The sequence below is a fragment of the Aplidium turbinatum genome, chromosome 1 (assembly GCF_918807975.1).
Source record: "Aplidium turbinatum chromosome 1, kaAplTurb1.1, whole genome shotgun sequence".
NCBI classification, from domain to species: Eukaryota; Metazoa; Chordata; class Ascidiacea; order Aplousobranchia; family Polyclinidae; genus Aplidium; species Aplidium turbinatum.
In genome coordinates, this window is record NC_137472.1 from 50,294,132 (window position 1) to 50,320,032 (window position 25,901).

Sequence of the window (25,901 nt, forward strand, 5' to 3'; positions counted from 1 at the left end):
TTAAGCTTTACAAAAATGTGGATTCCGATTCATTTTTTTTATCATGGGCCTTTTCAATAATTTAGTTAAAACAGATCTTGACTCAAAACATGCAAACTGCATTGTGCATTAATGATATACACGTGCTTCCTCCAAATCACATCGACATGATTAAACTACTCCATATGTTTACCATATAATATAGCTTGTAGCTGCGCCAGTGCATACTCTGTTTTTTCATTTTTGTGTTGATACCCAGGTAGAATACAGTATATTACAGTACCCAGACAACAAAATCGTTCATTTTTGTAAAATCTAAATATGACGGATTTTGCTGTCTGGATGGTTATCGGTTATTCTTATGAAATTATTACAAAAGAATTTTATTTTATTCCTGAGTTTATGGAAGTGGTTGGATATTCTCTCGTTTGTGCAAGTACCGATTCTTTCAAACGTTTTTACAGAACATTTTGTTAATCCCATAGAACCATATATTTAACTGTTTTGATAAAACCATGGAGCTTACAATTAAGTGTTTTCATTTCGGTGGTAAATAATAATCGCTTGATCAATGAAAACTTTGTTTTATATTGCTTACTACACGCCATTGTGAATTAAATAAGTTGTGTCACGTGTCTTGTGATGGTTTGAGTCTGACATAACCTTGACATGATGGAAAATGATTCTAACAGCTCAGATTACAAACTACTTTGCATATGTTTCGATTGTATTTTTCGATCTTCTTGCGTTTGAGGTCACCGCAGGTCACGTTGTTATATCCAGGCACAGCAGCCAATGGATCTTTAATCCCCAAGTGGTAGAAACGAGAATAGCCTACTTCGTTGAAAGTTTTACTGAAATGAAACAGGCAATGCATTTGACAGTGTGGCTTCGAAACTCTAGTCTACATGTAGGTAAATGTCCCATCAGGGATACCAGTTCCATACAAATCCCTGGGTCCCTTACTCAGTTACTGAGCTTTGGAAAATGAGAAGATACGGTATTCATCATACTGCACTTTCAGCACTAACAAGAGTAGTGTGGCAAGTTCCTTTCTCTCCGTCGCCTTTCCTTTAGCAACTGTTTCCACCCAATTTTAATACACCCTATAGTTAGAGGTGAGCGGTGTTTTTCAGCAACCAGCTTTAGCCGGGTGTCCAACCAGGTTCGCGTAATTGGAAAGCCAACGCCTTATCCGCTCCGCCAGCCCATGTTGGTATTTGAGCCTAAATTTGATCGAATGATTATGATGCTTCGCAGAATTTTCAGTGGATTGCATTAAAAGCATTCACATCGCCATCCCTGTCAGCCAACATCACGGCAATATAGCCGCAAATTCTAATGAAAAGATGGTCCGCTTTCATCCCTGTCCGCTTTTCAAAGAATGTTGATTAAACACCAGTTGACTGACTATACAAATGGAAATCGTAATCTTAAAGTTGGCATTCAAGTAGCCTACTTGATTTTTGCATCAATGCCTCATAATCGCTTGTTTTATTTTTCTAAAAATTAAGAAAACTTGTGACAATGACATTTATTTGACGTTTCTCAATACATGTGAGTTGGTTCAATTACAAAAAACAGTCCAAAACAATTGTCATCCACCATTCCATAAAATCAGTCGTTTATCTTAGTATGAAAGTAATTTCAAATAACGGGTTATACTGACCAGCGTTAAAGTGAATTTAAAGCAAGTAAACTAAAGCAATGCATCCTTCTAAGAATTCAAACCTAGTGCTGCTCAGACGAAATGAAATGTTACTTTAAAAAATCCTTTTTGATTAATAGTAGGCCAAAGGTACGCTAGTCTAATTCATTGAAATGGGATATTTACTTTGGAACGGCTGCTCGTCTGCAAGCCTGCTACTGATTGTGTAATGCAGAAACGATCAGGTGTGCTTTACTTCGAATATACTTCTAGCCTACTGCGTTTTTGCAACACGATACAGACGTAAAATAAAACCAACGCTGTAATAAAGTCTTGCATGGCAGAACGAATGATCGACAGTTGCAGCTAACAATCACTACATTAAAGCGGTAGGCTACTACCCTATGATAGAAAAAAAAAACTTTAAAAACAACTTCTTCATCGTTTGTAATTTTTCAACTTGTTTGGCTCGTGAAGTTTGGTACTGTAGCCATTTTTTGCTATAGCAATACGTAATCCAAACATTGTTTCGTCTATTTTTCGACGAGTCTCTGCAAAAAGATTTTGAAATCTTGTTCGATAGGTTTCGGAAGTTTCTCGAAAGCGACGCATGAGTTCTTCCGCTTCTTCTTGGTCTCGACGATGCTGCTTCACTCTTCTTGGCCAAGTACCTCGATACGATGCAGCTTCATCTTCCTTTTTTCTACTTGGTCGTGGTACTCGATCTAATGTTGCGGATAGCGTGTTTTGGTCGGTACTCCAACTTTGATTTGTTGTGGGAGATTTTCCTCTGTTGCTTGGCAATGATTTCCTGCAGTGAATGGTTGCCTTGTGAGCTTCGCCTAAACCTGTCGTTTCAGTCTCTGAATTTTTAATATTTTTCTGGCGTGATGACTTCGTTTTTCGTTTAAGTGTGTAAGTGTATCCCTCTACAGGACTACCCCGAAGCACAGGCGCACTCACTTTTTTTCGGACAGCTATATTCGAAAACATTTCATCTTGAATTGACTTGACACTTTCGTATCCGTAAGAAATTGAAGAATTTTCTTTAGGCATTGTACAACTATCAAGGACGAAGCTTTCTGTTAAACTATCTTCTTCAGAAACGTTAACAGACGAGCATGATGACGACATAGAAGACTTCATAATTGAAAGGCTTGACGAACGAGAAATACTTTTGCAGCTGCTACCACTTGAATGAGTGTTGCGCTGGTGGGGAACTGGTGGTATGGGAATGCCAGACCTTTTTTTTCTGGGAGTTGCTAAAGGCTTATCCGAATTTGGCATTTTGGGTTTATGTTTGTCGTTATAAATGTAACACTTATCTTACTTCTGCATCAGCTGTTGCTCCAGTTATTTCGTCAAAATTCCAAAACTCAGTAGGCTTATCAAGGAGGGAAAAACATCAAAGTTGAAGTTGTGAGTTTTAGCATTTATTACTAAACAAATCCCTGCTTTTTCTTAACCTGAGTTTCTTCTTTTTTTCTGCTTCCACTGCTACAAATTTACTGAATTTTATTTTTTTTCAAACTGAACTTTTATTTTAAAACCTTTGCAATGCGTTTCGTGCTGCAAATACTGTGGTGGCTTATCGCTTTATAGATAAGCTTTCACACTCAGTTGTAAATTTGAACTCGCTGTCGACCCCTCAGGCAGTTCTTTTGGTAAGGTTAAAGTATGATACAAATTCCCTACGTATGCGACACTGGCATTAACATCTTGAATATCAGCGAAGCTTGCCGCAACAAGATACGTATCAATTGCATCTTGATCTCGATGATCAAAATTCTTTTCGAACGACACCAGGTAGGCTACATGAAGGTTTTTTGTGACAAGTCAAATTGGCTAATAATTTTCTTATTACGGCAATTTAGTTTAACCGATATAGCCTGACACTCCAGTACTCCAAATTATAATTGACAATGAAATTATACAAAAAGTAAAATCTTTTTCATATCTTGGTCATTTAATAACTGAAGATGGGAGGTGTGACCATGAACTTCTTAGACGGATAGAAATTGCAAGAACTACATTTGGAAAAATGAAAAATATTTTAACCAATCAACGTTTAAATTTATCAACTCGTCTCAGGATCTTAAAATGCTATAGGCCTATCTGGTCGACCCTATTATACAATTCTGAAACTTGGACAATGTCACAAAAAATGGAGAAACGGATCGATGCCTTCGAGCTCTGGACATACAGGCAAATGTTAAAAATTTCATGGAAACAAAAGATCACTAAGGATGAAGTACTCTCCAAATTCAATTCAAGCAAAATGCTCTTACAAACAGTCAAAAGAAGAAAATTGAAGTATTTCGGACACACAATAAGGCAAAATTTATTACAAAGATCATTAATAGAAGGGAAGATAAACGGTAAAAGAAGTAAAGGCAGACCAAGAATGATTTGGACAACAAACATCACAAAATGGACAAAATTAACTTATGAATGTGCAGTACGCACAGCTCGTGGTCGAGAACAATGGCGCATTGTATCCAACAATCCATACGAGGAAGGAACAAAATGATGATGATGATGGTATAACCTGCGAAAGGGAATAGTTGTGTCACTCTCCTAAAAAATTTAAACGACGCACAGTTTAAGAACTTCTGGTTTAGACTACAGCCTACCGCTATAGATGCCTTCAAGTACACCTATTAATTTTAGTCTTCCGGGGTGGAGACATGACCAAGCTCAGCGCCGGATTAACATAGTAGCAGCTGTTACGGGCATCGCGCTTGGTGAGCAAAACTTTTTTTTGCAAAAAAACTGTCGAATATAGTTGGTAAGTAATTTATAGCTTGCAAACTGGAATGGCATGGTGAGAATATTATAGTTGTAGGATTGAATTACTAGTCCCAACGTCTTGTCCCTAATTATTGTAAACTTTAAAAACCGGTAATTTCCGCTTGAGGCAACTGCTTGATCGAGTGCCACTGCCACTAGCCCACGCTACTAGTTGTTTGAGAGAACATTCAACTATAGGCTACTGTACACCAGTGAGAAGAGTATCAATCTTGCCGATTGCCTTAGACAGAGTTATGACAACGCGTCCTACATGAGCGGGAAATATAACGGAGTACCTACAGGCACTTGTCAAAAAAAATTGGTGCTGTTGCAGAATAAAGTTTTTTTGTGACAGAGTCCGTCCCGCTAGCTCAGTTAGTTAGCGCATGACTTCTGGAACGAAAAAGCTTCAAGATCAAGCTGCGCTGGTTCGACTCTCGGGGTGTGCGCTTGAGCAACGCACGTTAAGGACTGCTCTTCATACAACGGCATGTGATGGATGGAATAGTTACAACAACACTTCAACAATCGGAAACTTCACTCTGTCAATCTCGGTGACCGGGCCTGCGTCAGTGATTCAAAGCCTCTACAAGTATGCGAAACTGCCAGGATTAAGCTCTGCAAGAAGCTTTCCCAGTCCGAGGATAAAGATTCAATCAATATGTTCCATCCTATGCTCATTCGTTGAATTTAGTTGGTGTATGCGCTGCACAATCGTGCCCAGAAACAGTTCAGTTCTTTGACTTCGTTGAAAATATCTATGTAGGCTATTCGTTGCTGCTTCAACACACCGGTGGTCCGTTCTGGAGTGTTCAGGTGGTGGAGTGCTAAAGAGGCTCTCTGCAACACGATGGTCCACATGAGCTGACGCCATTAAGGTAATTAAAGAACGTTTTGTTTTCAAAAAGGAGGCACTGGAGTCTGGAGTATGGAGAAACTCGCAAATGACCAAGAGAAAAAGGCAGAATGTCAACAGCAGACAAATGGACTCTTCGAGAAAATGAAGTTGCTCGAAATTGGAATCTTAGTGTTTTTTTGGAACAGGTTAGCCTACTCAGTCGCTTCCAGCCAACTCAAGCCTCTCTTCAAGCAAAACGGCAAAATCCCAACATTGCTTCAGCGTTGTGTGCCTCTTTGGCAGGATCCCTACAGACTTTCAGAGAACAATTCGCTAAGTTTGAGTCAGAGGCGCAGAATCTGACTCAAGTGCCAGATTACCGACAACTACCACAAGAAGAATTGTTCGAAATCGAAGGTGCGATGAGGGTGTGGGCTGTTCAGATAATCAATCACCTAAAGACAGATTCCGGGTGGAAGTTTTACTTGCAGTATGGGACAGCCTACAATCTGCGCTGGAGCAACGTCGTAAGCAGGCCCGGATTTAGGGGGGGAAGAGGGGGCAGTTTTGCCTGGGCCCCCCGACTTTTGAAGGGCTCCCTATGTGGAAAAAAATGTGATTTTGTGTTATTTTTTTCCTTTTGGCCTTTAAAGTTTCTGCAAAATGCTGTGCAGTACTGGACTGATGCTACTGTAGACGTAGAGATGGTTTTTCGCGCCGTAGGCTTGAAAAATTTTTTTGCACGGGGGCCCCCCTGATCTAAAAGTGCCCCGGGCCCCCCATCAGCTAAATCTGGCCCTGGTCGTAAGGCAAAGGCTACACCCAATTGAACACACGGTTTAGTTTTTTGCGAAATCTGCATGACTTAATACCTGCGCAGATCCAAGAAAGTGCTGACAGACTTTTAGAAGAATATTCCCAAGATTTTGAAGACAGATTGAAAGATGAACTACCTCAGTTTTCAGAATTCGTAAAGCATATTGCTATTGATTGCTCCTCCAGAACTCGACTATTTCACTTTGATTAAAGAAAACCATATTGACACCACGTTTCCTAACATTGACAAATTGTTACCCATTTATCCATGTATGATGGTAACTAATTGTAGCCTACTGGAGAGAGATTATTTTCAAAATTGAAGTTGATTAAAAACTATCTGCGAAACACGATGGGGCAAGAGCGGCCGCACTATAGTCAAAATATATCAAATCTATAAAATATTCAATTACCTCCTGGTCATTATCTGTACATTAAATCAATCTGCTACAAGCCCTGCACTTGGTTAATCCGGCAGTGACCAAGCTGTCTATGCATTGCATGATATCATTTTATTGAGAATAAGGCTGTGCTACTGTCAAGCGAAGTCCCCAGTAGTGAATCCAGAGGGGTATTTGGTCACATACCACTTGAAAATCAAGAACAAAATTTTATCTTTTATTTTTATCAACATTTTTCCTCTCGTTCAATCTCAATTTAGGCTGTCCTGTTAACCAAATCAACTGCGTTGAGTTGAGCAAGCAAGGTTTCAGTAGTGGATTTTAGAGATGCACATTTCTACGCGTCCATCAAAAAAATAATTGAATATTTCCAAGTGAACACATTGCATATTCAATCAGTTGAACAACTAATTTGACCTACCTACTTCAGTACATGAATTTAGCCTATTAAGAAAGGTGAAATCAAGACAACAAAGTGTGAGTTTGATCAAAAAGTCATTATTGGACCTAAAACTGGAAAAAGATTTTTCAAAAAATTTCATTTGTCAAGATTTCTGGTGAAAGCCAAGCCTTCAGATGAGCTCCGACCGCTCTTACAACTTTGATGCTCTCCTACCCAAGCTTTTTTTTTAGATCCACGCTTCTCCGCTCCGTTAGATCAGTGATTAAGCAACGGACTCGAGAACAGAAGGCGCTGCTCCGGTTCTCCGGGTGTATGCTTCAGCAACGTATTTTAGGACTGCTCTCCATTCAACGGCAGGTGGATGGAATAATTCCTCGACAACATTTTAACAACAATCGGAAACTTAGCTCTGTCAACCTCGGTAACCGGCAGTAGCGCACCCAGAAAAAAATTTAGGGGGGGGCTAATTCAGAAATGTCGGCCGAGTGATTTGCGACAATAGTAACAGTGACAATAGGGCAAGCCCATCCCTTTGATTACTATATAAAGACACTCACGGCTCACAACCCACCGTTTGTCGATACATCAAGATTCGTTCTCTCAATCAGATTAGAAGTTGGCCTAGTAAACCCCATGCTACTAGCACCATCAGCACCCTCATCCCTACGTCCACTCTCGCAATCTTCTATAGATCTCGACTTTTTTGTCATGTAACTTATGACCAAATAGAATTAGCTTTCCGTTTGCCAACACAAATAAGTGCGAAAACAACAACTAGCACGAAAACAGTTTGAAAACAACAGTTTGAAACAACACTAATTTTGTAAACAGTAAATTTGATGTGGACATTTTTCTTACTTATAAAAACATTCAAAATTAGTTCGTATTTTCAATTAAAGTTCCAGACGCCTTCGTCTCTCTGCTCAAATGTCGTATACAGTTATACACCACGAGAGTATGGGAGCATCTGAACTTTAGGGAGTTAACCCTATCTGTAGCGACACGGGGTTTAATGAGGACGCCCCACTCTAGTAGTGAAATATTTCTCAAATGGAAATATGCTAGAAATGTGAAATTTCTTAACTTTTGGTTTTTGTTCTTGGCGAATTTTTTAAACCTACACTGGTCATTTTTTTACTTTCCTGCCCTTCACAATAAGAATTTCGTCTCAGGTGGCTAGACATTTTCGTGCAATGCTAGATATATATAATTTAATGTAAAACAATGAAAACTATTAATACTACAAAAAGTGCTCAATGCTAAGCAAATTAATCAAATATAGTGACAACTATAGCCTATTTAATTTAATGTAAATGCAATATAAATGTTAGGCCTACCGCAATTAAGCTTACTTTGAAATGTAAAAACGCCCAAAAATGCCTTATATTTATGAGCAAAAGTAATTTTTTGTTTACGTTAGCATTGCTTTATGCTAGTTATTTTTAGGAAAGTAGAATAAAAACCGACTTTCTGACGTCTTTTCATCTCAAACACTTTAGGGGAAAGTGGGGTAACGTGGACCAGTGTGTAATTTGGACCAGTCCCCTAACTCAAAAAATAAAAATCGTTTTGTCAATATTTTTGAACAGCTTGAAAGAAAAAATAATAATTGCCCGGATGTGAAAAACTCAGCTCATTAGGTTTAGAAACGTGGACGGGAGATTGGAATTTGTGGTTTTGGGTATGCTGATGTTATTTTGGGGAGTTGATTGCTAAGCGCTGAGACGTTATTGGCATGACGTTTGAGTCTGATATGATGTTGGTATTGTCTTTAACCTATAAGGAGATGTTGTGCTCAATTACAAGACTTGTAACCAAGTGTGGAAGTCATAGTTGGTAATTTTTACCAGTGCATGACAGTGTGTAATTTGGACCAGTCCTCTCACCTATGCAGCATCGCGTCAGTTCAAAATTCCCAAAGCTGTAGTGTTAAAACATGTCCATAACAGGCTACCAATAAATATGCTGCACAAGTGTCAAGAACCATTGGTCGACAACTTGATCTTTCCGAAAATATTGAAAATCAACTGATCAAACATGTTTTGGAAATGGAGTGAAGATTTTATGGTTTAGGGGCCATAGATTTAAGAAAGCTTGCATATGACATTGCGTCTGCCAATAATATCAATACCCGCTTCAACAGTGAAAAGGGTCTGGCTGAAAAAGATTGGCTTAAGGGATTCTTGAACCGTCATCCAGAAATTTCATTTCGAAGACCTCAAGCAACTTCAGTTGAAATTATATACTCCAATGGTCCAAAATACACACCCCAATGGTCCAAAATACACACCATATGTGTAATTTGGACCATTTTTGAACATTTTTTATTGCTTAATTATTCTGTATTTTTTTATTGTATGTGATTTATATTTTCTACACTGGTTTGCAAGTACCTAGACTGTATCTGGGTGAAAAATAATACACATTGACCGGAAGTTGGCTGAGTTGTGCTTATTTTTCTTTAAGGGGTTCAAAATACACACCTTTCCCCCTATGTCAATAAATTTGTTAGGTAAAAATTTAATTTCCATACGCACAATACACATTGCTATTATCTTGTAAAATATTTTGGCTCTGTGATTTTCATAGCTCCCGTTATTAGCGATTAATTAGCCCGGGCTAAGATAGCCCGTGACGTGCTTTCCGCGTACGAAAACAGCTCGAATTAAGATAGGGTTGAAGAAAAGTGCCATCAAAGACCATACCATGGAGTGTTCTTTTTGCACAGATCAAAAATTCTCTGCTGACTCATTTAAAATTTTACGCAAAGAAAAATCTCAATTTGACACCAAAATTCAGGAAGCACTGTCAAGTGTTAACGCTACAATCCAAATTCAAACAAACAATTACTTGCTGGAGGCGCGTCCATTCTCCTTAACATTTACTTGATATATCACGTTCCCTGTGGTGCAAATTTGTTTTTAGTTATTTACAGTATGCTGTTGCCTTTTCCTAATGTAAATTTACCTTCAAGAAGTTGAAATTCATTGCATTTTTTAATTAACTTATTTTCAGATTTCTGATGAGGGCTTAAAGTTAAGCGGTAAACGTTCGACTGTTAAAACCATTTGTAAATATGTAAAATATATTGTTATAGTGCTCAGCCCTGTTGTATTGTTGTGTCTTATTCATATCTAACCTGTAAGTAAAAGGTATAGCTTAAATGGGGAACATAAAAAAAACTTCATTTTTTGTGGCGGGTTTGGGGGGGGGCTTGAGCCCCCTTAGCCCCATGCTGGGTGCGCTACTGGTAACCGGCCCTGCGTCAGTTTGTTTGTTTGTCGTATCTTTATCCTGCATTGCGGGAAAGCGGACTTGAGCGCTATGCATCGGTGTACGCCTTCCCAGTGGCGGCTCGTGGTATTTATAGCAGGGGGTGCTGCAACCGGATGTAGCCTATACGTGAAAGAGCGAGCGCCAAAGGCGCGATACCAAGGGGTCTAGGGACATGACCCCCATAAATTTTACCTTATTTTAGTGGTATTTCATGAATTCTGAGGCTATTTGAGCAATTAATTTCCTGATGTTCATCAAGTTTAAATAGGCTGTTTTAGCATGTGACCTTTGGCCTTAACTTATTATCGTAAGTTAACAATGAACCTTAGGTTACATTTAATTTATAAAAAATCAACCAGGTTTGGTAACCACAAAAATTTATTGGTAGAGCTTTTCTTAAATTTAATTTAACAACACTAATGAAAACCTAGTCTAAGCTTTATCTTTTTGTGGAGAAAGCAAAGCACATTAGTCTAACCATGTAACAGCATCAGTCGCAGCCACCTAATATCGTGTTTGAAAACAACAGTATTTGCAACAGTAGCTAGCCTGACCACGTGACCAGCAACTGCAAAATTTGCAGTTCGAAATTGTGTGATTTGAAGCAACCTGAGCCAAAATATGACGTCACAATTTCTCTTTGTTCTTCTTTTATAAGATCGCAACTGCAGGCCTTGCAGTTCAGAGCTGCCAAATACAAAACTTAAAAAATCATCATATTTTTTAAAACCCAGAAATTATGAAACTTCTAGTCGGTAGGATCTATAGAGAACACGAGAAAAAACGTGAAATTAATAAAAAAAAATAAAATACTGAAATGTGCAGGGGGTGCTGCAGTTTTGCAGTTTCTATGGACGAGCCGCCACTGCGCCTTCCGACGTTCACCTGACCCACGCTGCAGCCGACGGCAATATCTGTTTCCGGTTGTCTACTCTACTTATGACTTAAATTTGGTACTACCCATTACTTGAAATCGATCACTGGGTAGAGGCAATTATCATAAAGTTTCTTGCCCAGAGAAACAACAGCAAGTGCAGGTGGCTGGAGTCGAACATGCAGGCTCTCGACTGCGAGCCCAACGCGCTAACCACTCGGCCTGTGGTTCAAAGGTTCAGTGGTTCAAAGGCTCTACATTTTACAAGTAGGCTATGTGAAACTTCCAGGAATAACCTATCAAATGGTTTTGTCAGTGATTGAAAACCAACCAGACCAGCATAGACTTAAATGTGTTTATTCCTCAATCAACACAGATCAAACACATTATTGCACAGTAGCCTTCTGTATGGTTGCTACAGTAGACCATGCATGGCAGATTGGCAGCCTAATAGCAATTGCAAACGGGCCATTATATTTTTCTGCCAAGGTGTGGGCACCTACCACGAGATGTGAATGCAGATTTGTGATTTTTCCACAGCACGTTGTAGTCATTTTATGATGAACAACTAACTTTCAAAGTTGAAGACCATTCTGGTGGCTTATTCGCATATCTACTATCTTCAGCGGATGGCTGTTCTTCAAACGGATGTTTTAAAATCATGTGCAATTTCCAAGCTTCTGTAAAATCGCCCTTCTCAGCTTTTCGAATAGCACTTTCTGCCATCCAATTGCGCAAAATGTATCTGGGATTCGCAGCTCGCATTCGCTTCAATCTGTCCGTGTCGGTATCGTTGATGTTTGAGAAAATTCTTTCTTGATATGTATTTAGCCAGTTTTTAAAGTATTTGTGCTTTTTCAGCTCGTTTAAAGCCCATAGTTTTGAAGATATGATACCAGTTTTAATGCTTGCAAGTTCTAAACTGCTGAGTTGTCTAAAAGTCATCGTGTAATCAGCTTTAACATCTTCCATTATTTTCAAAAAAGAAGCCACCAACATGTAATCGTCATCTTGTTCTCCGAGCAAACCGAATTTTGTCCGAAATTCGCTCAACAATGCCGTATGATAGTTTTTCTCGAAAGAAGAAAGCAAACGTTTGACTTTAACTTGTTGATGACGAGTTAAAACCGGCTGCAAAGCTTCAAACAGCTTTCCAAGGTTAAACAGAGCAACGGTAGGTTGTCGCTCAAGTGAGTACATTCCAGCATCATCTGACATATTGGGGACAAAGTTCGGATTATAGGCATCAACAAAGCCGAACGGTCCATAATCGATGGTTATGGAGAGAATGCTGAAGTTGTCTGTGTTGCACACGCCATGCGCAAAGCCGTAACTCATCCATTTAACAAGCATGCTAATCGTTTGCTCTTGAACAAGGCTAAAGAAACGAAGATAGCGATTTGTACTGTCAGGTATGATGGTAGTTTTAAAGTTGCTTTCGATAACAAAATCCAGTAATTGGGCTAAAAGTTCGATTTCATTATTTTCGGAAAGTATTTCAAACGACCCGAAACGAAACCATGAAGGAGCAGTTCGTAAAACAACTGCAGCTTTTTCTGATATGATGTTGCCGTTATAAAACGGATCTCGTATCACAGGGTCGTCAGATACTACAAGGCTAATAGCACGAGATGTTGGAACACCCAAAGCATGCATTGCTTCGCTACAGAGAAACTCACGAAGGGATGATCGTAACACAGCACGGCCATCACCGTGACGAGAATAGGGGGTTCGACCGGAGCCCTTAAGCTGAAGTTCATTCCTTTGATCAAGGTTATTGACATATTCACCAAGCAAGTGAGCTCTTCCGTCACCGAGCTGTGATGCCCAATCACCGAACTGATGGCCTCCATATCTGTGACAAAATGCAATAGTTCATTTAGATCAGGGGTTCTTAAACCGGAGGTTTACGCGCCACTAAGGGGTGCAAGACCTGTTCCCAGGGGATACGTGGATATTGAATCAAGGTTGGTTATAAAATGACGTTAGATACTATGCTTTTTTGTGGGCTTTCCTCCGACATTTTCAACTATAGGCTACTATTACTTTTCAGCCGTTCTAGAAGGTGGTGCAAAATCCGGTTGTTGATGATTTTAAGGTGGTGCCAATAAGGGAAAAAAAGATTAGGAACCACTGCTTCAGATGAAACACTCGCATTCAACAACACGAAGAAAAAGAGCCTAAACAGACATTACTTGCCGGTGAGCGATGGAGGCGTTGAGAATTCTATTTCCACTTGCAAAATCTCTGAATTGCTTGGATCGGATTGCACTGTTGTAGCTCACGTCCATGCACTCTTCCAAAGCATCACGGGAGAGCAAAGCCAGTTTGACATTTGTATGCAGTGGCGTGGGAGCAACTTCTGAAAAGATCGCGTTTCTGACGTTACGCACAAAATTCCGCCTTTCTTTATCAATCGGGAGTTTTCGAAGAGAGGAATTAGAAAATTGCCATTCCGAGAAATCGATAAGTTGCTTTGAAGTGGCCTCTCCATTGCCTACATAGCACAAAGATGATGCCAAAACGAAAATGGAAATCCTTGTGAAGTCACGTGACGAAAAAGATGAAAAGATATTCCGTCGTTGCAGCAAACATCTCATCAAGTTGTTAATGTAACAATTACAGCAACACAGCCTGTGTTCAGAAAGAAATTTTATTGGTAACATGTAAATCACAATTCACAAATGCTAAAACTTTAACAAAAAGTAATTTGTATGCTAAGTTCACGTACCAAACATACAAGAAATCAAATTTTGAATAGATCAGTGAAACTGTACAAAAGGATCAAAGGCAATGTTTTTATCACACCAAGGAAAGAGATTCGCGTTGGTTCCAATACAAAGCAAGCGTCTTCCCAAACGTTGAAACTTTCATGCAATGAAAGATTGCATAATACATTAGTCGATAGTTAATCATATCCAATATCCATGCATCGCTTCAATCACTTCACCACAAGAATCGATAGGATGAATTAAGTAACCAACCCGAGATATTACGTGTTCATGGTGACTGTCAAACATACATTAGCACAAATTCAAACATACAACCTTTTAAAAAAACAAGAAGTTTTTTTCATTTGGTTTTGAAACGTTGAATAACGTTGAAACATTGAACGTTTTGAAACGTTGAAACATTGAACGCGTGTGCTTTTGATTGCATGGCAAGTAAACGTCAACGGAAGTAGCCTCCTGATCATAGAAAGCTTACGTCATCACAAAAGAACAATGTCACAAACAGCGAATGAAGTCAACAGTCCATGCAACAAACCAAGCGGGGCTATCTCCACAGAGAACGACAAATTTTCGCTTACGAACGACATATCAACATTAAAATGAAACACTTTGCGACTGAGGATAAAGCAAAGTAAACAACCAACTTCTTTTGGATAGATTACTGGTTTACGAATTGAATTTCAAGAAACGTTATGTTGAAGTAAATTTCGATAACAGATACATAAAATTTAAAGTTTTCTAACTTTCAAAGCAGAATTTTAACAACAACATAATATCAGAGTATTACTTTCGTAGTCAATATTTTAATGGGATTAATTTAATGTGAAAATTAGATGCCTGGTAAACAATCTCATGAATAAATTTGTCATCACAGTTTGGTCATCATTCTTTCAGCAATGTGAAGCTTGTTTAAAGACTAAGTGAAAATTCGACAGCTGAAAGACAAGCACGAATTTGAGTGTGATAAGTGAAATATTAAAACTGTAGCAAAACTGAAAGACTTCAAGAAAGGAAGCTTTCTAACTAAACTTTTTAACATCGCATTCAAAAGTGCTAAAACACATCGCTAAACTAGTTTTTGAGATACCCAAGTTCGACATAATCTCTCCGACAAGTACCTTGGAATATTTACAACTGGTCTTTCTGACGTATTCATAACTGTTGTGGACGTTGTAACTTGTCATAAAAAAGTACACGTGAGGAGCTTATGAATTAATGACTAACACTCTCAAAATAGACCAAGATACGTTGCTTACTGAACAAATTATCACAACGGAAATGCGTACTTAGTTACAACGGCTGCCATAATGACCACGTGATGACGACAGTCAACTACACTGACAAACAAGAGTTGTGTTTCCATTGTACCACGTAGCCTAGCAAAACAATGCATGCGTTTTGGCCAAAATATCTCTCTCATACCAGATTTTTACATTAAAACGAATGATTAATGCTATGCTCACAAGTGTTTGACTTTGAAATTGTAACATGGTACTGTAGTAATTATTTGTACGTTCATTAATACTCTTGCAATAGTGGTCCTTTTGAATAATAAACACATATATGTACAAAAAATGTGGGATTATGTCATTACAATTCGTAGTCACCAATGTTTAGTTACACTTCAACATCATGTTAAGTTTTATAATGCACATGACAACTGATGAAAGCATGAGGAAACATAGTCAACACGAAAGAGCTGTTTGATCTTGTGTCCAACGCTTCTTTCTAGTCGATTTATTCTGCAGTTTTGACAAGTTTTAGCAAGGCTAGTCCATGTCACAGCCAAGAAAGTAAAATCCATGGGAGCTAGATGCTCCAGGAGAGCCGTTGCTCTGACACTCTTTGATGGACACTAAAGTGAGAGAGGGCTGGGCATGCTCAAATCCCATGAAGCGAAACGTCTTCACCAGATCTCGGAAATTTTGGCTATTTCGATCCAGACAAACAATCACACGGGCTACCCCATGCTCTTCAGCATAATCCAGCAAAGCAACAAAGCTGTCTCTACTACCTTCAAGTGGAATTTGAACATACATCTGATCTCCGACATGGACCTGTTCACAAAACAATAAAGCTAAAAGTCGATAGAATGTACGGTACAAAAAGTAATCGTTAATTGTATGTTAATGTATAAACAACAATACTCATTGGCTAATGCTGATTGCTGAACAAAGGGAGACGACATCACATGCTGTTTGCATAAGGAATGTGCAAACAAATCGATTTTACAAAGAGTGGGCTTTATAATAACTACAGCAAACATATCATTTTGCTGGCAGATATGCACACAAAATATCATAATGCGATGAAAATTTGCTGAAAAGTAAATGCGTACTTTGTAAGATTAAACCTATCAATACTTGTATCAAATGACACTTGACAGAGCAAACGGTTTGTACAAATTCAGTTCACAAGAAAAACTTCACTTGCAACAAAAATTAATCCAGAAACATTCAAACAAGCAGATAACTCACAGTATTATAGTGAACTAACAACTTATTTGTCAGTTGCTTTGAAAATATCTTCAAATCAAGATCATTTGAACAAATATCCACTGGCCCACTATCTTTTCCAAAGAGTCGAACAGCAAATTGCATGCATTCTTTCATTTCATCACTGAAAAAGAAGAAAATTTCTTATAACAAATTTCACTACAACATTGACTTCTGTTGGTGAGCAGATTTTTTTCTAATTGAGTCTAGATTGATACGCACTGGTGAAAATTTTATATTAAATGCACAGAATATTAGGAAAGCCTATTCTCATCACTGCCCCTCTATTAGGGGGCTCAAATTAACATCAACTGAAAAGAGGGGCTCAACTGTCATTAGGTTTTTTGTCAATGCATATTGGCAGCCATATGGACTCCTTGGGTGCTAAACTGATGAGTGACAAGTGATAACAGAATATGATGATGTGCCTATAAGAAAAACGAGTTGTTCAACTGCTTGCATAACAGGAAAGCAGGTATTTTTGAACAACTACCGTACTACAATAAAACATTACTGCAACATCACAAAAAATATATATTCACCTTTTAGGGACGTCAGGAGCACTGCCGAGCCTTGATCCCAAAGCAAAAGTTGCTTTCATGCATGGCTGAAACTGGAACGTGGGTGGATAAAATGGTAAAATAGCCTTCTTTTTCCTCTTTTTCTTCATATTCTTGAATAGAATTACTCAAGTCTTCTGTATGCATATCACAACGACTATCAACTTAAAAATAATATATGCAATTCTGCAAAATACCATATCATTCTCTGGGCGGCATGGAGAAATGCCATCAGAAAAAGTAGACATTTGTTGGCAACCATTCCTCGTAATACAGGGAACAAGAGATGTTGAATCATATAGATAAATTAAATTGTGATGTACATAAAAACTACAGCGCAATGTAACAACAGATGCAACACAATGGTGCTAGTAAGTCTCATAGGTTTTGAGTCGTCATATTCTGAAGTGCTGCTTGTTTTCCATGCTGTGACTGATGTGAAGTTTGTAATCTCAATACGCAAGTGAAAGCAGTGGAAAACCATGCAGTCATTGAACCAGCTGCTATCATTTTGTCAGACCATTAAATTAATGTTTTACCAAGATACAATCAAACAATTTTAAGCAATATGAAATCGAAATTCAATTGAATGTCATGCAGGCACTCTCACAACCAATAAACTACCAATACGATAAAATCCCAATAAGTAAGTACAACCAGCGGCGCAACTAGAAAAAATCAAAGGAGGTAGGCAATGAGAGAGAAAACAAACAATTATTTGTAGAAGTGGATATATCACAGTTAGATTGTTAGAATATTAGCATAGTGAAAATTGACAGCGCTATGATCCAATTCTGTGACGTGCGAAGCGACCTTTTTCCTTCTGTCTGTGCTTGCTACTCACTCTCAAAAAAAGTTTCCCGCGCATTCGAAAGTAGGCAGCAAATTGTTTGCTCTCCAGGTCTACATTTTTAAAAGTACGGTAGTCCACATTTTTAAAAGTAGTCCACACAAGCTTAGGGTCTGGATACACGCCAAGTTTGACAAGATGGTAAAGAAAATTTAATTGCCGTCTTTTTGATACCAAAATTATAAAACTGGTTTAAGAATGTGTGAAGTTGCGACCATACGAAGATTACAAATCAGACTAGCCTAAAGCCAGCTGCAGTTTCGTTTTGTGGGTTAATAAGGTTGCATCCTAAGTAGGGGTGCCCAAAGTAGAATTTCGAATCCATCCAGAATCGAATCTAAAAACCGCTTTTTTATCGGGTAATTGGATTCGGAAATAAAACGAAAAAAGGAAAAAAAAATGTTTTGAAAAAATGCTCCGTCATCCACAAAACGCCTGCAAGTCACGTGCGTCGTGCATGCCAATCCGTTTCTGCATGTGATTAACAGAGGCTCCTTACGTGTGTTGTTTTGAGAGAACAAAGGCAGCAGAAGAAAACGATTGAACTTGAGAATGAGAACTTGTTAAAATGATGGCTTTGTAAAGCTTCTTTTTCATGCCATTGTAAGCGTAAAGCTGAGCCGGTTTCCCGCACTGCAAGTTTTACTACTTTGGAAAGTCAGCCATTTTGTTTTAATGACATCATATTGCGAGAAAAATGACGGTCTGTTAATATTTTGTATTGCGGTTTATGCGACTTGAGCATGAAACAAGTTTGGTATGCATAGAACATAGCTAGGACTGACACACGTTAAGTAGTAGGTAAGTCGCAGTCTAGTTAGTTGTCCGTCTTCTTGAAGTTGCAAATTTTAAAGGGGGCTGTCATGCCAACTAGACGACCGCCCTAGTTGCGCCCCTGAGTACAACGTTTAAAAACACAATACTATCAATTTTGTACCTACTACAAAAAAGTGGTCAATGCCAAGCAAAACAGATTATTATGTTTGTTTAACTATGTTGATATACTGTAGTACAATATGTTTCTCGGCAGCCGATTTGTAGCAAGAATTGACAGCGATAGACACGTGTTTCGCCCATGAGGCTGGGCTCATCAGTATCGCACCGTATTCTGCCACAAATTTATTCGACCACCGCTTTACCAGTCAGTTTAACTCTTATCTTTGTGGAAACAAAGAAAAAGCCAACAAAACCAGCAAGCGCCAGGGCAGAGGACATTGTGAAGAAAGGGGCGTTCTTCCCGGCTATCAGCACAACCTGTAAGTGGAAGCTGACATGCACACAACCTAGCTAGTTAATCAAAATATAGGCTTCAGGCATGTAATGATGTATTGCTTTTGCATGCTTCATGTTAAAGAAATAATGTGTACCCTTAACCCTACTACATGTTTCAAAAAACTTTCTAAAAAGTAAGGAAATGTCATAGCTCAGGCCTGGCCAACTCGCGGCTCATACACAAGATATATAACTCGCCTGAGTCAACTTTCTAAAAATCTACAAGTAAGCCTAGCTTGTATATATACCAAAATATTCAATTGGAACAATGTCAAGAAGCCTATGATGGAATTCGTTGATGGAAATGGGCTGCACTTGATTTACTGTCAGTGTTCAGGCTAACATACGGTACGTCTGTTCTTTCTACCTTGAAAAAGGTTGCTTAAGACAAGGATTACCAAGGTCACACTAAGTATGGTACCGGTAAAATGAATAAAAGTAAATGACTTATAAACTTCTGTCATTTTCATGTTTGTGTGTAATATTTCAGGTAAATCCAGCTGAGCAAACATGTTTGAGTTAGGAAGAGACAAGGTGACATTAATTTGTGCCCATGTGTATGATATGAGTGTGGTTCTTTGCAATTTACAAAGTGAAAATTAGGCTTTTGGCCTCTGACAGGTTGATCACATCCAGCGATCTACGTCCATACAAAAAATATTGACGCCGTCAGCGTTAACGCAAACGTTCGAAAAACCATACGCCGTATGCGTCAACGCAACTTGTAAAAAAGTTGGCGGCGTCGGCGCCAGCGCATACACTAGCGTAAATTCATTTTGTTTGCTAGGTGCCAAACATTCACACGGTATAAACCACTCGAAACAAACAAGTTTTATTTTGAATTTCCACAAAGAAACACAAGCATTTGAAAGTGTTCATCTGACATTTTGCTGCGTTTTGATTCCAATATGTCTTTGCCCATTGAAAACATTCTTTCAAATGCAGCGCTGGAAGGTATTGGCATGTTGTAGCGAAAAAAAATACATTAAAAAGAATGCGTTGACGCTATGCGCTAAAAAAACGCGAAAACTTTACGGCGTAGCCTCAAGCGCAAACTATCCAAGAAAATGTGGCCGCAAGCGTTAGCGTGAACAAAAAGTCTATGGCGCAAGTATGCGGCGTAGCATTTGCGGCGTATACGTACATCTCTGACCACACCTGCAGGGTTCGATCTCAACGCTAGTCCGCTAGCCAATGGCTAGTGAAAATTTACGCGGACTAGTAGAAATGTTGCAGTACTAGTCCGATCGGCTAGTGAAAATATTAGCCGGTGAAAAGTTTTTTTTTATGTTTTAAAATTGCATTGTTTGCGTCTGTAGTACGAGCAGGTGTTTTTGTGCGTATTGTTGCTCTCTTGTGCGTACTGAAATCTGAAAGCCTTTAGTTAGTTTCAGTCTAAGCCAAAACACTTATCTTAATACGTCATCAGACAAGTGAAAAGTCAGTAAACTGGTCGGACTAGTAAAAAATCGTGCGAGCTAGTGAAAACGGGGAGCAACTAGTCTGGTGGGTTAGTGAAAAAAAAGTTAAGATCGACCCCTGACCTGGCATAGCCTAACATATCAATTTAAAAGTTAAGCTATAGGCTATATAATATATATATTCTAAAGCCAAGTGGTACAAAAACGGATTTAAGTTTGAGTAGGTCTGTAAAAGAAGGATGCACAACTTTCTATACCCAGGCACATTTACCATTAATTCTAGCCTAAAATTGGCAAGTTCACTAAAAGCTCTAAAATAAGCAAATTCAAGTTTATTAAAATTAAATTGGCGTGATGCTCTTACTCAGGTAAAGAAATTTATTTATTTAACCCAAATTTAGAAGAAAAAGAATCAAGACAGGACTGTAATTTTTTATACGTTTGAACTCTTTTTTGTTTTTGTGGCCGTGCTAACTACCGTAATGATATATAGCCTACTACATAATTTTTTATTCAGGCACATTTTAAACCTTTCAAGGTTTTGCCACCTTTTCCCGTTCATTAACGTGCGGCAGTGGCTATTTGACCGGCGCCGGTCTTTGAAACTGAAACACTATTTGACCGGTCATGACGTCATTATATGGGCATTTTTTTCTTTTTCTCTTTCAAAGCAAAAGACGAGAAGAGTGCCTATATAACTTCTAAATTCAACACCTATGTTCAACTGATTCTGTGGCGCATAGGATACGTAACGGACTGGTGCTCCAGAGGGTATGAGTTCGATACTTCACGGAAACGTACTTTCATTTTTTATTTTTAACTAAATTTTGACCCGAATTGACTCAATCGTTAGCCTGCTGCATTTTTGTGGTCAATTTTTAATTTGAGTACGTAGCCTACAACCCAATTTTTTATGTCTTTTCAACTATGAGTAATAAAGTTGGAGTTTTTAATTTTTTCAAATTTGAGAATTTCTCTGGGTAATTTTCCGTTTGTCATAAGAGGATGTGACCGTGTTTGCCGAACGACGCATTACATTTTTGCGTCGTTTGGCAAACACGGTCACATCCTCTTATGACAAACGGAAAATTATCCAGAGAAATTCTTAAATTCAAGAAAATTAACAAAATTAAGTAATAAAGTTAGAGTTTTTAATTTACTGGAACTTGAGAATTTCTTTAGGTAATTTTCCGTTCGTCATAATTTTCCGTTCGTCATTACATTTCTGCGTTTTGTAGGCTACTCAAATTAAAAATTGACCACAAAAATGCAGAAGCCTAACGATTGAGTCACTTCGGGTCAAAATTTAGTTAAAAATTAAAAAAAAAATTTGAGTAGCCTACAAAACGCAAAAATGTAATGATGAACGGAAAATTATGACAAACAGAAAATTACCCAGAGAAATTCTCAAATTCCAGAAAATTAAAAACTCTAACTTTATTACTTAATTTTGTTAATTTTCTTGAATTTAAGAATTTCTCTGGATAATTTTTCGTTCGTCATCTTCGGTCACATCCTCTTATGACGAACGAAAAATTACCCAGAGAAATTCTCAAATTTGAAAAAATTAAAAACTCTAACTTTATTACTCATAGTTGAAAAGACATAAAAAATTGGGTTGTAGGCTACGTACTCAAATTAAAAATTGACCACAAATATGCAGCAGGCTAACGATTGAGTCAATTCGGGTCAAAATTTAGTTAAAAATAAAAAATGAAAGTACGCTTCCGCGAAGTATCGAACTCATACCCTCTGGAGCACCAGTCCGTTACGTATCCTATGCACCACAGAATCAGTTGAACATAGGTGTTGAATTTAGAAGTTTTATAGGCACTCTTCTCATCTTTTGCTTTGAAAGAGAAAAAGAAAAAAATGCCCATATAGTGACGTCATGACCGGTCAAATAGTGTTTCAGTTTCAAAGACCGGCGCCGGTCAAATAGCCACTGCCTTAACGTGCTGGTAGGTCTATATCGATTTTTGTAGTTAGTATCTTTTTCGTCCCGGATGCGTTAATGACGAAAAATAAAATGATTGATTGTTTTTTAAAAAAAAACTTGAATTTGTTAATTTACCGTATTTTACGGATCATAAGGCGCACCGGACTATAAGGCGCACTGTCAATAAATTGTTTTGATTACCGGTAGTTTTTTTGTTCATAAATAAGGCGCACCGGACTAAAGGCGCACCGGACCATAAGGCGCACCGGACCATATATAATAGTATATCGGTACTGGTTTTGAGTGTAGGCAATAAAGCACTACCGCACTTGATCCATACATAAGGCGCACAATCAATTTATGAGGAAAAAAAAGAATTTAAAGTGCGCCTTATGGTCCATAAAATACGGTAGTTTGATATCCTACTGTCTATATTTTTGATCAATAAGTTAACCTATACCAATTTTGCAGATTACGGTTAGGGTTACAAATGGGGACTAGAATTACCGTAAGAGTATGGTCTGACAAACTTAAAAACGCACGGTACGCCAACAACTGAAAATGGTAATGCCTGATTATTTTCAAGAGTTGTCAAATCCTTTTGTTGGTGTAAAAAATACATTTATTACTTTGGCATGTAGGCCTACCGGTACCATCTTTTCTGTTATCAGTTTCAGTGGATGCAACCTAGTTCGTACCCTGAACAGTTCGGACCCTCAGTTCGTACCCTAAAAAGATCGAAAGAAAAAATTAAAAAAGCGGAAGTCGCTGATCGCAGTTTCCGCAAACATTTTAAAATTTTCCCCCTGAAAAGATCGAGAGAAAGATAGCACAAAGCCGAAGTCGCTGATCGCAGTTTCCGCTAACCTTAACCATAGGCTAATCTATGCTCTAACCCTAACCCTCGCTGATCGCAGTTTCCGCAAGCATTTTCCGTAGATTCCGCTAACCGCAGTTTCCGCTAACCTTTACCCTAGCTCTAACCATAGATTAATCTATGCTCTAACCCTAACTGATCGCAGTTTCCGAAAACATTTTTCCGCAGTTTCCGCTAACCTTTACCCTAGCTCTAACCATAGATTAATCTATGCTCTAACCCTAACCCTCGCTGATCGCAGTTTCCGCAAACATTTTTCCGCAGTTTCCGCTAACCTTTACTCTAACCCTAACTACCTAGAGCAATCTATGCTCTAACCCTAACCCTCGCTGATCGCAGTTTCCGCAAACATTTTTCAGCAGTTTTGCTAACCGCAGTTTCGGCTAACCCTAACTCTAATCATCGAGTAATCTATGCTCTGCTCTAACCCTCGCTGATCGCAGTTTCCGCAAATATTTTTCCGCATATCCGCGGTTTCCGCTAACCCTAACCCTCGAGTTTGTTTGCGGAAACTCCGATCAGCGATTTCGGCTTTGTGCTATTAAACTGCGATCAGCGACTTCGGCTTTTTTTAATTTTTTCTCTCGATCTTTTCAGGGTACGAACTAGGTTGCACCCAGTTTCAGTTATATTGCTTTATGCCTCCTAAGTAGGGTGGCCAGATGTAAATTTGGCAAGGAGTCAACTGCACGTTCAAAAAGGGCCAAAAAAGAGCTAACTTCTAAAACAAGGGCCAAAAAACGGGCCAACTCAATTTTCAAGTACTAAGAAGTAATTTCACTGAATTAGCAACACATTCTTAGCAATATAGCTATATATGTCACTTGTAAACAAAATAAGTAAGGTAATATCTTATTTAATAGTTATTGTGTAAACAAAAAAATTCACATTTCTTTCTTGTGCTAGTTGTAACGTGTTATTTTGTTTGGTATTTGCAGAAAACAATAGATTTGTTTGGCCTGCGGAGTGCGGATGGAGCCTTAGACTTGTGCTTATCAGTTTTCTCATGCCTTTCTAAATTAGCGACCTTTGGAACAATAGTGTAATGGCATAACTTACAGAAATATTCTTCTGCTGCACCTGGAGCTCTTTTTACCCAAAGTTCTTTCCCAATTACTACTAAATTACCATTATCATATATTTCCTACTGCTCTCATATCCTGCTTTCCACTTTTTTGGAATCCTAATCTTCCTGTATCAAGGTCAACAAACACAATTGAAATAAAATAGTGTACCGTACCAATATTGGTGTTATTGGGTTACCACCTTCTCCAGAAGACAAGACAAAAAAAATCACTGGCTACCAGCTCTCACAGCACCACATTACGTGAATAATTAATCTATTCTCATTTCACAAGGATTCGTAGTTCGGACACTAAGCGTTTCAAAAAAATCTGGAAATTCGAGTTTTAAAATTTTAAAAGCTCAAAATTTTCTTACGTACCGTATACTTTGAAAAAGGCCAAAGAAGGGCCAAAAAAGGCTAAAGGGCCAAACTAAAATTTAAGAAACCAACTGGTTTTGAAAAAGGCCAAAAAAGGGCCAAAGAGCCAACCCAAAACTTGGGAGCCAGCTGGCTTTTAAAAAGGCCAAATTTCTGAAAGTTGGCCCCAAAAAGGCCAACAACCTGGCAACTCTTCTCTTGAGTCTTGTCTTAAATCAGCCAGGCAATAAGCAAATAAAGAAGTTGCCAAATCAGCTGAAAATGAATACAGTATAATGGAAAGCACCATCACTGGTCAGATTCAGAACTCAAAATTAGGGAAAAGAGGTTGCCATTTAAAAAACATGCTTTATAAAAAATAACATGTAAGCATTCCGCAAGTAGGCTATATAAAAACAGGGTTTCTTGAACTTCAATTTAAAATGCTCAAGTACAACTTCCATAAAAACGTCATAAAAAAGCCAAACCGTAAATAGTCTGCCAAACAAACAAAATTCTCAAATTTGGAATTAAAAATGCCAACATGGCAACATCATTCTCAATATCGTGACGTCACACAACATCTTAAGGGGGGGGCCATGGCCCAATGGCCCCCCCCTGCGTACGCTAGTGGTTGCACGTAACAGCTTAATCCGCTTTCGGAATTTTGCTCTATTTCGGTATCAAAAACCTAAGTTTTTTCTGGTAAGTAAGTTGTTTTATAAGGGTCGACTTGCCTTCGCTTAGCAACCCAATATCGGGAGCTCTCACTCTCACATGTAGGCCTAAGGCAACGTTGACCAAAGGGTGTGAGCAGGGCCTCTGAGAGAAATTTTCACTAGGGATAAAAAGAGTCATTCCGGGCCCCCTTTGTCTTGGGCTAAAAGTGTGATGTTTGCTTAGGCGTATTGCACACCACACAACATTTTACTGCAGAATTGGATATCTGTGCGCAATAATAGTATCAGGCTGCAATAAAACAATTATTTTGTGTTGTGCAAATCGTGTGATCTGTCCCTCGCCAATTTGTGTATCCTGCATTGAATTCGTGTCTCAGTTGTTGATGATGCTGTTGAGTGGTGTCGCTTGTAGCCTACATCTTCAATGTAAAATTTTTAAATTCATTTTTTTATTTCTCTTAGATGTAGCTTATAATTATTTTTGAAGAGGACACTATGTGGTGTCGAAAACGTTGGATTTAGTAGTTTTTTCATGTTTTTTTTTGTGTGCTTAATAAATCCATTAACGTTACTGAGTGTTATATGTATCTGGACCTGGTACAAGCCAAGCTCTCTACCAAAGCTCAA

At 38.5% G+C, this 25,901-nt stretch overlaps 3 protein-coding genes across 3 annotated transcripts; all 3 read right to left on the minus strand.

The window, feature by feature from the left end:
• Positions 1–2,065: 2,065 nt before the first annotated feature.
• LOC145766726 (uncharacterized) lies at positions 2,066–2,914 on the minus strand. The gene has a single exon (XM_082578435.1). The coding sequence runs from the start codon at positions 2,912–2,914 to the stop codon at positions 2,066–2,068; it is 849 nt and encodes a 282-aa protein (XP_082434561.1).
• An 8,385-nt stretch (positions 2,915–11,299) lies between these two features.
• LOC145782319 (protein nucleotidyltransferase YdiU-like) lies at positions 11,300–13,654 on the minus strand. The gene is made up of 2 exons (XM_082594112.1): positions 13,225–13,654; positions 11,300–12,880 (listed from the first exon to the last, which is right to left on the minus strand). Exons 1-2 carry the CDS (start codon positions 13,623–13,625, stop codon positions 11,581–11,583), a joined length of 1,701 nt encoding a protein of 566 aa, XP_082450238.1. The 5' UTR covers positions 13,626–13,654; the 3' UTR covers positions 11,300–11,580.
• Positions 13,655–13,659: 5 nt separating this feature from the next.
• LOC145782328 (ornithine decarboxylase antizyme 1-like) lies at positions 13,660–17,871 on the minus strand. The gene is made up of 3 exons (XM_082594122.1): positions 16,795–17,871; positions 16,235–16,376; positions 13,660–15,814 (listed from the first exon to the last, which is right to left on the minus strand). The coding sequence occupies exons 1-3, from the start codon at positions 16,920–16,922 to the stop codon at positions 15,527–15,529; spliced, it is 558 nt and encodes a 185-aa protein (XP_082450248.1). The 5' UTR covers positions 16,923–17,871; the 3' UTR covers positions 13,660–15,526.
• Between the last annotated feature and the right edge of the window lie 8,030 nt (positions 17,872–25,901).

Bases quoted from the DNA above. Each gene is read 5' to 3' on its own strand.
- LOC145766726 (XM_082578435.1), bottom strand. From the start codon at position 2,914: ATGCCAAATTCGGATAAGCCTTTAGCAACTCCCAGAAAAAAAAGGTCT.
- LOC145782319 (XM_082594112.1), bottom strand. From the start codon at position 13,625: ATGAGATGTTTGCTGCAACGACGGAATATCTTTTCATCTTTTTCGTCA. The intron at 12,881-13,224 runs GCAAGTAATGTC...ATTTTGTCACAG, and splicing joins AACGCCTCCATCGCTCACCG to ATATGGAGGCCATCAGTTCG.
- LOC145782328 (XM_082594122.1), bottom strand. From the start codon at position 16,922: ATGAAGAAAAAGAGGAAAAAGAAGGCTATTTTACCATTTTATCCACCC. The intron at 16,377-16,794 runs GTGAATATATAT...CTTCTTTTTCAG, and splicing joins GCTCCTGACGTCCCTAAAAG to TGATGAAATGAAAGAATGCA. The intron at 15,815-16,234 runs GTGAGTTATCTG...TTTTGTGAACAG, and splicing joins TGTTAGTTCACTATAATACT to GTCCATGTCGGAGATCAGAT.